Source organism: Choristoneura fumiferana, chromosome Z (genome assembly GCF_025370935.1).
Source record: "Choristoneura fumiferana chromosome Z, NRCan_CFum_1, whole genome shotgun sequence".
Lineage (NCBI taxonomy): Eukaryota > Metazoa > Arthropoda > Insecta > Lepidoptera > Tortricidae > Choristoneura > Choristoneura fumiferana.
This window is the reverse complement of record NC_133472.1, coordinates 14,860,246-14,872,588: the sequence shown is the minus strand read 5'-3', so window position 1 is coordinate 14,872,588 and position 12,343 is coordinate 14,860,246. Positions and strand designations below refer to the sequence as shown.

Sequence of the window (12,343 nt, the reverse complement as noted above, 5' to 3'; positions counted from 1 at the left end):
AAAGTAAATTTATACTTGCTGATCGCTCTGTATAATATTCGTGATCATCACCATCATTATGTCAGCCATAGGACGGCTCCTGTTGGACATAGACCTCCCCAATTGACCTCCAGTTGCTTCGGTTGGAAGCAGCCTACATCCACCGTGAATCTGCGGCATATCACAAACGCATTTCAGTTATTTTTACCTAGTTAAGTTATTAATTAGTATACCTATTGCTCTCGTATCATATGAGACATTTATCATAAACTCCCACGGGTTATTTGGCTCCAGATAAGTACTAATAAAATAATAGATTAGATAGACAGATTGCATTTCGTTGTTTTATGTACATGTATCCAGACTTTTGATTACTTACAGCGGCGAGTTTAAATCTGTTTCTTTAAAATATTTATGCTTCAAGGCAGACAATTTCCTGTGAAAATAAGGAGAGATCATAAAATACATTTGATAGAACGGTCGGGGTTGCAGAGTTGTAGTCTAGTTGCAGTTATATTATCTTGGACGATGTAAAGTTTACCCGGACGTGCTAAGAATTATTCGATCGAGTAGTGACTTGTGTAACTACATTGTCTTTTCGGTATCTACTCATTACGGACTACATTAGCAGTTCCAAGTACTTATACAAGGTATTTATTTAAATAACTGAAAATCTCAGACACCCTTAAAATATTTTTTAATTTTAAGTTAGTCGATCGCATTTATTTTTGAATACCTTAATTATTTAATGAAATATTCGTGTGTTTTGCTAAGTGAGTAATTCTACTTGATTTCTAACTCTACACTCATAAAGTAGTAAGTTGTATCTATCTGTCATTTACAGTTCGACGTTTTTAGAAGAAAATCAAACTGACAGCATAACGGCCAGCATTAAATTACCTTAATACTGTGCAACCTGTCTAAAACATTAAATTGAAGCATGTTGCATTCGTAACCTTTAGTAGGTACAATAAAAAAGATATTTAAAAACATAAACTGAAACCTGCTCTCGATTCTGAGCAAACTACTTTATGGTTTTCATTTATTTAATTAACATATGTAGATGTATAAATCCAATAATTCACTTCATTATTTTTGTAAACAGTTGTATGAAAAAATAACTCATACACAGCACTGCCCTCAAAGGTACACTGGGAGACAAAAACTGGAGACGGACGGTAGATTCTAAATTCTAGGTTCTAAATTGAATAAGATAAATAAACAGTGCTGAAAAACGACTAAAGGAAAATCAAATATACAATTATTACGGTTTCCGCTTAAAAAAACAGAAATCATAAGTTGGGTGTAATGGGAAGCAATAATATTTTTCCTCTTTGTAGCAGCGCATTTATCTTAAGAACCACTGAACCATGTTCATTCGCTACGTCGCGTCGGCCGCTTGGCCACGTCGCTCGCAATTTATGATTCATTCTAGTAAGAAAATGGTAATAAGTTGAAAAGTTTGTTAGGATTGCAATGTGGATTTCAGCTTTTTAGGCATTATACTTGTAGATGTAGTCACTTTTCTTATTACTAAATCGCGGTTTATTTGAGTTGGATTGAAAGATCTATTATTTTAGTACTATGTATTTTGACGTTAGAACCTTAAAAAAAAACAACGATTAAAGACTGTCCGCGATAAAATCCGGGCATGCCTGATCAGGTGTATCTTTGTAATGAATGCTAATTTTTAAGCAGCACTTTTTTAAAGTAATTAGTGGTTATGAAACTACATAATAAAAATATAATCGTAATAAAAAGTTAGGGCGTCTGTGAGTTTTAGCTTTATATATTAGACTGTGCCTAAATTATTTTGTACTTACAGCGTCTTCTGACGGTCTTTTATAGGCTTTTACGTAAAGTTTTTTTTTCTAATTGGACAATTCTCTTTGCATCTTATAACATTGTCTTTACACGACAGATAATTTTACTTAATTCCGAGTCAAATATTACTGTTGGCCACGCGATTTACAAAATTCGCGTTCAAGTGCAATGCGAGAAACTCAGGAAGTCAGAATCTTCTTTTAAAACACATCGCCGCTGGCCAAGTCTGGAGATCCAACACTCGAACTATATATTCATAATGTTGAAAATTATTACTGTTAAAAATATGACTGAAATAAAAGCAGACTATATGTATAAGAAAATCACCTTGTACCTATCTCAAATAGAAAAAAAGTAGGTAAGATTGGTTTTTTGGAATCTTTTTGTATTTTTTATTTCAATTCCAAATTTTTACTTTTACGGTCATTCCGTAAAACCTAAATTGAAAATACTAATAAAAATTTGGAATTGAAATAAAAAATACAAAAAGATTCCAAAAAACCAATCTTAATTTGATTGCTTAATAACGATATCTCTTGTCCGGGTGAGCGGTTAGTTCCAATGGAATGCCGAGTTTCTCGATGAGGGCTACGGTATAGATGTCGCTAGCGTCACTGCTTAAGTGGCTAAATAAGAAACAAACAAGCTGAGATATGTGGTGCATAGGGGAAATTCGTGTCTTGACGACGGCGACAGTCTTGTCCAGCAGTGGTGTAGCGGTATAGCATACGGCACGGAATGCCGAGGACCTTGGTTCGATTCCCAGTGCTGGTCTTATTTTTCTGGTTTTTCTGTGCATCTATATTTCAGTTTGTATTTTCAATTTAGAAAAAAAAAGGTTACTAAATATTAAAGAACTATGATCTCGTGCAACTATAATATGCAGTGCAGTAAAAAGATGGATTATACAAAACCGTGGGTATCAAAACCTATAGGTTACTTCTTGTTGACCTAGAATTATGAAATTTGGCAAAAAGTAAGGCCGTACAACCCAACTGAAGGAAAACATAAAAAAATCACTTACATTTATTTTTATTTCAGACGATTATTTTATTTTGTTTCTTAAATAACTTTGTAGGTATTTTGAGATAAATATCGTATCTACAGTATTTCAATGACAGGTGAGGATGGAGCTTGAGATGGTTGGCTAATACCTTATTGTTTTTTCTGAATTCGTAGGAAGACTTTAGAGTGAAGTCCAATTTCAATCGGCCAGTTTTTAGTACCTTTTTATGGACTATAATAAATTCAGTTAATTATAGGATGAATACAAGTATGCCTAAGATGATATCATATATGTAATGGAGTCGCTAAAGCTGAGTTTGTGGTTTTGTTAGAAGGAAGTGTTATTGTGGCAAACAATAACACTGTATCTTGTTTATTTGTGCTGCATTTATTTTTCTTACCTTTGCATGTTTATTTTGACATGCATGTTTATATTTCTGTTAATTTGGTAAGCTTCGAAGGTTAACATCGCTTTTTTACTCTTTAAGTAGTTTAAATCGGCTTATTACTATCGTCTATGCGACTTATTAAGACATGCAGTATTTTTAAGTGTTTAACTATGGAATAGGTACAATTGAGTTCATAAAAATATCGATATAGGCATCGCGTCAAATATGTTATAATATGACGACCGGATGACCAAGTGGTTAGAAAACCTGACTACGAAGCTTGAGATCCTGGGTTCGATTCTCGGCTGGGGTAGATATTTGTATGAATAATACGAATGTTTGATCTCGGGCCTTGGATGCTTAACATGTATTTAAGTATGTATCTATCTAAACCTATAAGTATGTTTATCTGTTGCCTAGTATCCACAGTACAAGCTTTGCTTAGTTTGGGACTAGCTGAATTGGTGTCTAGTGTCCCATGATATTTAATTTAACTTAATTGCAATGAGCTCGTACGTAGATGCTAAATCATTTATACATTAATATACAACATTCTTAACTCTTCTAAGAATTTTTTCAAATCATTGATGAATTAAAATCAGTTATTCTTTTGAGCAGTTAAGGTCCGTAGATCAGAGGCCTTATTGTCTAAAACACTTGGAATTACAATCGTTTTCACCATTCCTTTCTCTCACACTTTATAAGATGAGGGTATAAAGGGATGTTGAATGCGATCGCAAGTGCAAGAACGTTAGACAATACGGCCACAGGTCGCTATTCAGATTTTTCGTAACATGGTGAGGCTAGGTTGTTGTAGAGTGGGAATGTACGAGTATGTTGGTACGTGGAAAGGACGCCGGAGAAGCTCGGCTGTCACATTAGTGAGCTAAGCAGGCGAACGTGCGCGTTCCGGCCGCCACGAAGCCCGGCGGCGCGTCGCCTGCATACACGCTCGCTACACTACTCAATCATAACGTTGACTTATTGCACAAGTTTAGGGTCAAAACAATTAGCAAATGTTTCCATTCCGTTTCTCTTTAAAATTACACCCTAGCAAGGAGTTTTGGGTATGAATTATTGTAAATATATGATGTAGTACTTGTGCCTAAATATCGAGATAGTTTTAAACTATTTTTAATTATTATTTACTTGAACATCGCTATTTTTAATCGAAACACCGTCCACCACTCTACTTTGGCTTCATTAATTATTCAAGTTACACTAAGTTCACTAGCAGTCCGTGTCAATAAATCCACTTCTCGTGGAACTTACTCCGAAACCAGTTCGATAAACGTTCGTTTCGAGTGAAGGCGGAAAAGTGTCAACAACTTTAATTAGCGTTGCAACTCGTGGCAAAGACAATGGCGTGGCGAGAGCAGAGAATAGGCTGAATCCGTGACCTTCCTCGGCGGCGCTGCAGCGAAATAGGTCAGCGGCTTGAATGCTATAAATAGCTCGGCGAAAGTCGGGCGGCGCGCCCCATCCCAGCGGGAGCGCGGCCCGCGCGCCCGCCCGCCATCGATCCGCCGCTAGTCGCCATCACCCGAGCTTCGCCCTCTCGACCCTAACTATTCCACAAAAATTGATCTCTTTGCAGGCACCGTTTGCCACCTAAGTGATCGTAGCTCGACAGCTACGATCACTTAACTGGAACTACAGAACGGATGATATCGGTACTGCGGCATCTGCGGCATGATGTACATACTCGTAGGTATGCCAGGCGGGGTGATCGTTTTGTTGTATCCACAATAAAACAAACATTGTGTGGGTTGACAGTGTCTTATCGGTGTCAGGGCACATAGGAAAACTTATGTTGCAATAGTAATGAAATTAATTTCGAGCAACTATATTGAATCTACGACTAAGATTAATGTATGTGTATTAAAACAATGATATTTATTGTACAGCAGTAAGTTGTGTTGTGAATTATTTATCTTGCTAAGTATTATTGAAGTTACCGAAATAATAATTGTTTTTTTCATTTATTTCAATTTATATCAAATTAATTTTCAATAACAATTAACATATATTGTATAACTAAAACTAATTCAAAACTACGAACTACTAAAAACTTGAAACTAAATTGTATGTAACTAAAAAAGACCCCTTTGGCATGGTGCTCACGACAGGCAGCGTTCCCGCGTAAAGTGATGGCAATTCGTAAACCCAAACCCTGGTATTTTAGTAGGTACTTTCTTACTTTCGATTGCTTCCATCACTACGCCAGCTATTCTTGTGGTACCCTGGAGGTGTGAAAGGGCTAGGTAAACTCTGTTTTTACGGCTGGCGAAAAATCCAACATTGAAGAAGTATATATTTTGTCCTATGCACTTTTTTATTATTTGCTCTTAGTACAAATTTTCAAAGAACGGTCTGTTAGTGGTCACTCAAGACAATAAAACTTGTTGTAATAAAAAAAAATCAGTATAATTTATTCAGTAAATAGGCCGCATTGGGCACTTTTACACGTTATTTAATGTAACTACCAGCGCTTTCTGAAACACCATCATTGCCAAGAAGAATGCACCGCAAGAAACTTGGCAGAAAAGTTAGTTCAAGTCAAGTCCGTCGTGTTAGTTCAAATGGCAATTATTTACAATTTTACGTACAAAGTTGGACAATCAAGTAAACTAAAAATGAGTTAACATAGTTACGTAGTGGTAAAACCAACAAGTATATCAACACGCATATACCTACTCATAATTTGATAATTATTTAATTTACTATGAAATAATAGAAACATTTTAATTTACTCTGCAGTGAATTACTCCTAATCGTAATTATATCGCATCCATATTCATACGTATTGCCTCCTTTAAGAACTTAATAATGGTCACGAAGGTGGGTACATAAAAAAAAATCATTTTTCTCTGTCGTTGCGGAGTAAGTGTTAAACGATTTGGGACCAGTGTTGTTGCGATAGCGATAGTTTCGCTTTCGATAGTTGAAAAAATTGTCATGCTGAAATACTATCGATAGTGAAAAATTAGGCGATACTATTGAACTTGCTCAATACAATCAAGAGTAATAGTATCGCTTCAAAAACGTCGAATACTCTCGATGCTATCGATTGATGAAAAATAAGTAATACTGTAACCGAAGCAACTGGAGGTCTATGGGGGAGGCCTCTGTCCAACAGTGGACGTCCTACGGATGAGATGATGATGATGAAGTAATACTATTGCTAAAGATCAATAGTATCGATACTGTTGATCTTCAGCAATAGTATCGATAGTATTGACCAAGTTCAATAGTATCGCCTTATTTTCACTATCGAAACTATAGTTAGTATCGTCAAACGACGATTCGATAGTTTTGATAGGACTATCGATAGTATGAATAATTTTTCAAGTCAAAGTCAAAGTCAAAGTCAGTTCGTTTTCCAGTAATTTTTACCATACAATGGCAAATATGGTGAAACTTGGTGAGCAGATTTTTCAGTTGATTATGTAGTTATAAGGGATATTTCGAAAATCCCACGGAAACGGGTAATGCGGGATTTTAACATCATTCCTATGAAGTATTGTGTGGATAAAAATCTACGCAGACAAAGCTAGTTTAATGTTATAATAAAAGTAAAGTTACTCCAAGGTTGAAAGTCTAAAAATTGTTTCTTGAAAACAATGACAGATACTACTTGTAATTGTACTTGTACCTACTAAGTAGCATTTATTCATTGCAAATGAATTGATATCTATTTTAAGTTTGTCGATTTGATAATTTTATCATAGTAATAAAATAATGTATAATTATATAGCTTAAATTGTATACTTTTGATTGCGCTGCTACTCCCACAATTTTTTATTAATGCGCGCGCACGTTTTTTTCACGGCGTGGATATAAAGGTTTTATCATTTTTAAGGCTAAAAAATTTTTTTATGATATTTTTTTATAATATCTTGAGATCTGTGAAATACCAGCAGTTTTCCTTTGCAATAACAAGAAATACACCTATAATAAATACCTACATAAATAATTATCAATTTTACGCTTTATTACTTTGAGTTTGCTCTTTTACTTTTTGCACAATCATAGTTCAACAATAAAAATACGATTTCTATACATCGAAGCCTCCCCCTGGTTAGGTAAAACAGACTTCGTAATTGTCAGCTGAAGCTAGTGCAGAGTCAACAGTGCGCGTCGCAATGGCTATTCAAATTGAGTCTTCAGGACGACACTACGGCGCCGGCGCTTCTCTGACAGACTGGACCATTTTATATTTGTGTAATACTTTTGAATACTATGAACCTTTAAGGTCAAATAGTTGTTGAAATTGATAGAAACATAGCTTAAGAACTGCTTAGAATATAATATGTTAATTGTTAAATTGGTTGTAGAGATTGTCCGCATTTAATAAATTAATCATTAAGTATATGAAAAATATCTGAGACATTGCATCTCAATAAAGCATTTTGTCTTCTGCGTCTTTGAAAGAACGCTTGGTTAAAAATATCTAACAGAGCGTGGCGAGGCGAGGTGGCACGTGTCCAGCTTCCGCCGAGATGGTTTTCGCCCGTGCCGCTCCGCGCGAGACCACCGATCTAAGCTTCCTTATCCATCGAAAATTAAATTTCTACTAGAGTGTACCCACTCACCGATAGAAACAGTTATTTTTGTGTGCCCTCTTCGTGAGCTAGCGCACATTTAAAGGGTTTCAGTGGATGTCTGTATTGTGTTAGTAAACCTCAAAGAAGGAGGTTCACAGTAACAGAAGTTTATATTTCTTTAAAATCCTAATCATACTTAATACTTCCTTTGTACAGATAAATGTATGTCATATGGCAGCATCTCAGAACTGTACCTAAGCTTCTCAGCCAAAACCAGCAAAGTAAGCCGAGTTGAGTGTGCAGAGAGAAGCAGCTTACTCACGTCCTGAAAACACACAAAGATACGAATATATTGAATAAAATATTTGTTAATTTGACGGTAGGTTATACCACGGTAGGTTACCCCATTATAAATTTCTAGACAAACAGCTCATAAAGCTGTTCTTACGAGATTTATTTTGGCTGAGTAAGAGTGGTCCTACCAAACAGTATGAAACTATTACATATTATATGAGTGCTAGCTTTTGCCCGCGGCCAAAAATAATGTCAATCGTCGCTCCGTTTTGACGTGAAAGATGTACAAACACACTTTCGCATTTATTCGTGTTAGTTAAATATTTGGTCACTGACATGCAACACGACAGCCCTTTAAAGTGGTTCAAGTAAATTCTTGATCGCAATTTTTTTTCTGTATTTATTATTATTTTCCTTTATTGTTTTTAGTCAACTTAGTGCTCGACAGACGATGCGGAAGCTCCATTTAGTTTAACTTACCTACTTTGGATGTGGGGCAGTCGACAGGTGAATTTAAGTTCGATGGACAAAACAAAAGTTCTAGCCTGGTCGCCGACTTCTTGCACTAATTTCGACGGCAAATTATTAGCAGTAATTCGAAGTAATAATATTTATTTAGATGATTTTAATTTAAATTTTAAACTATGCGTTTGTTTTGAGTGGAGGTATGCCCAGCAGTGGAATGTATATAGTCCGTCACAGAGTACTTTATTTTTGCCATCATTTTCTATCAAAACGAGACTCGGCATCAATTATTTTGGCAGAGGACAAGTTTCAAGTCGTCTTGAATATGCATTAGTTACTACGGGGGACTATTGATTAGCATTTCATTGGTTTATTAAATGCCTAACCCAACTCGACTCTATCGTACCCTCGTAATGTTATTACCAGCCTCACACCACAGCCTTAACGTTTGATAGCAATTCTTGCAAGATAGACATTTCTCACCAATATTTCGTAGGTATACATGTGTATTTTCAAGTTTAATGGCATCAGCCTTCGTCTCTTCTGTCGGTTTGCTTGCCACCTACTTTAGCCTGTTTGTATTAGTTTCTATCTCTAAATTGTTGTCTGGAAGAGATAACTTTAAGGCGATAACACTGCCTATTGTGTACCTACCTTGTTTTATTTTTGTTATTATACTGTACATAATTATTAATTTGTGGTGTTCAATAATAGTTATTTGTGCAACAAGAGAGCAAAGTTGTTTTTTGTTGAGAGTGTTGATTTTTAATCCCGAGTAAGCGAAGGATTCTATAATTGAATCACGAGCGTTAGCGAGTGATTCTAGGTTAGAATCCTGAGAGCAACAAGTGATTCAAATACACGAGGTTTGGTTTGAAGACTTTTGGTTCAAATTATTATAGTTCGTATTCATTTTCAAAACATATTTAAAATATTTTTTATAGTAGGCGTTTTAAGCTTACAACACATATATCATATCACATGTATATCAGGATGGCACCGGATCAGCAGAATCTTTATTTAAAACTGCATGCATCGCTTCGCCTCGATACAAACTAAATAGTGAACCGCAAACGGCGCGTGGACAACAGTAACTCGCAGTCATTGCGCTCACGTTGGATTGGCGCCTCTCACTGTAGGCGCGGGGAATGGTAAAAACCGACCGATGGTACCGATTTGAAAATTGAACCGACTACAAAAAACCATTAAAATAATTTTCTACTAGTCTGAAGTCGGTCGGCGCCTCAGCACGAGCCAGCAGGAGTGGAACTTTAGTCACCTACCTCACCTACGCACTATAAATTATGTTGGGCTTCAATCACTCCTGGTGGCTCGTGCTGAGGCACCGACCGACTTTAGACTGGTAGAAAATTATTTTCATACTGTCTTTTGTGGTCGGTTAAATTTTTTGTTATAATTTTTTTTCACGCGTTTTTGTGTTAATAATCTAACATACAATAGTTTAATATCAACTGCTCGTCACCTTCTACGAAAGATTGCTTTTTCCGATGTCGAGACGTTCATTATTGAGGAGTCCTGGTTCACCACCCGTTTTACCATATGCATTACGAGGAGCATAAATTGCTTAGCAACTGTGTCAAAGTAATTAAAATTCAACCCGTGAAGTACTTGTTATTGAGTAGTAACTCCGATGTTCAACTGTGGTCTTCATTATCAGTTCCACTTCACCAAACGAAGATTTTCAAGAGTAAATGCACGAGTTACTACTAAATATATCCAATTTACTATAGATGTCCCTACAACATTTGAAGAGTTCCCTCGATTTCCTTAAGATCCAATCATCAGATCCAGATTTGGTGCTTATGGGACCTAATTTAAGACATTCCTAGACGAACGCAAAAAAAATCAAATCGTTTCATAAATGACGGAGTTCTGAGGCAACAAACATAAAAAAAATACAACTGAATAGATAACCTCCTCCTTTTTTGAAGTCGGTTAAAAATAGCCGTCTTTGATCACTAAAAAATAGGGATCGGAAATTCAAATGTTTTTTTAATCCTAAAATAGCGAAATCCCGGAAAAAAATAAAGTTGGCTTCGTGAAAAAATAATTTTAATATTTAAAGGTCCGGGATTTCCGGATTGTATAATAACTACGTCATAAGTTTGTATTGCCGTCTTTTTCTACCCTTCTATAAGTTAGACAAGGACAGGAATCCTTTACGTATTATCCTTAACATTATGCATGTCGCCGCTATATAGGGTAGGTAATTAGACACCTGTTCACTTTTGGATAACCATTTCTTTGATATTAACAATGCGTAAATATGCTGCTAATAGTAAGCAATAACGTTTATTGGTTACTTAAGTGAATTGCAGGTAAATTTAATAATATTTGTCATATCCATGGAAAGTAATTTGAAATAGGTAGTTCATTTAAATAATTTAACAGTTAGGTAAGTGTTTATGTTAGCTTGTTCCGAAATCCCGGGAAATTCAATAACTACATTATATTGAGTCCGCCTCCATATTTTCAAATACTCACGCCGAAGTCAAACTTTAGGTAAATAAACATCGGAATTTCCGATCGCTGCTAGGCATCTATCAGCTGCTGCTTCACCGTAAGCGCGAAGTGATCTTGTCATAGACCCTTGGAGATCTCTCTTACGTATACTCCGTTTAATTTAAGTTTTGAATTAACGGTCGAGTTGTAACACACGTTTCTTGGTATTTCGAACACAAATAATAATAATAATGATTTATTTCACAAAACACTTTTTACATAGTTATAGGACGTAGGTATTGTCCTTCAGACTCCGAACTAGGCGAAGCCTGTATCTCGGTAGTCTAAGAGTGCGGAATAACAAATTCAAATCATTAATTCAGTAAATAGGCCGCAATGGGCACTTTTACACGTCATTTTTTAAACTACCAGCGCTTTCGGAAAGACCATCATTGCCAAGAAGAATGCGCCGCAAGATACTTGGCAGAAAGTCATCTTTTCATAATAAAATAATTATTACAAATAAAATACTTAAAGACTACAGTATACAATTAAAGAAAAACAATACAAATAATTATTACAAGAGTAAAATTCGTTGTTTCATTTAAAAACGTGTGCAAATTTTACCGTGTAGTTTCAAATGTTAAAATAATTGGAGTATATGTATGACAGCAACTTCATACGGCGATACGATGTGGATCTGGTGCCGCGCTGATAATAACAATATATTATGCGACATATTTTAAATTATCATTTTATTGCAGCTAAGCTCGATGGCGTCAAAACTTACATGCGCATGCGACGGGTTCCGACTCACTTGCAAGTAAAGGTGATCAAGTGGTTCGACTACCTGTGGCTCACACAGAAGTGCTCGGATGAGGAGAAGGCAGTTTCATGTCTTCCTGATAAATTGAAGGCGGAGATTGCTATAAATGTTCATTTGGACACATTGAAAAGGTAATTACAATTATATTACCTACTTACCTATTTATACGTAAAAGAAATAGATAATGAGAAATGGGATCATTATTACTTCGACCACTTTCCTCACTTAGGTAACATTCATATTCCGTCTGATTTAAAGTTGAAACTCCAAAAGTTGTAATAACAAGTAAAATAAACTATAGGTAGAGTAATTCACGATGACGCGTGCCGTGATTCTTATTACAATGTCATTAATGTCTAACTTTGACAAAGTCACGCGTCTTCGTGGATGGCACTAGGTATAAGTCTATAACTAGACTAAAAATAAGAATCAGTAAGTAGGTACTACTCAGACATGTGGACGAGGATCGTAGACGGTATAGGACTTTGGAAAATGGAGTAATATGGCCAAAAAATAGTGGACCATACTCGTAATATGAGAATGTAGGCAAG

General features: G+C 35.8%; 1 protein-coding gene across 1 annotated transcript in view; it reads left to right on the top strand.

The window, feature by feature from the left end:
• The window catches only part of LOC141428731 (cyclic nucleotide-gated channel alpha-3), an 84,259-nt gene that overhangs the window by 60,494 nt on the left and 11,422 nt on the right, over nucleotides 1-12,343 (top strand). Inside the window, exon 7 of the mRNA XM_074088747.1 lies at nucleotides 11,731-11,923. Within this exon, the coding sequence (XP_073944848.1) occupies nucleotides 11,731-11,923 (193 nt within the window). The remainder of the gene's footprint in view (nucleotides 1-11,730; nucleotides 11,924-12,343) is intronic.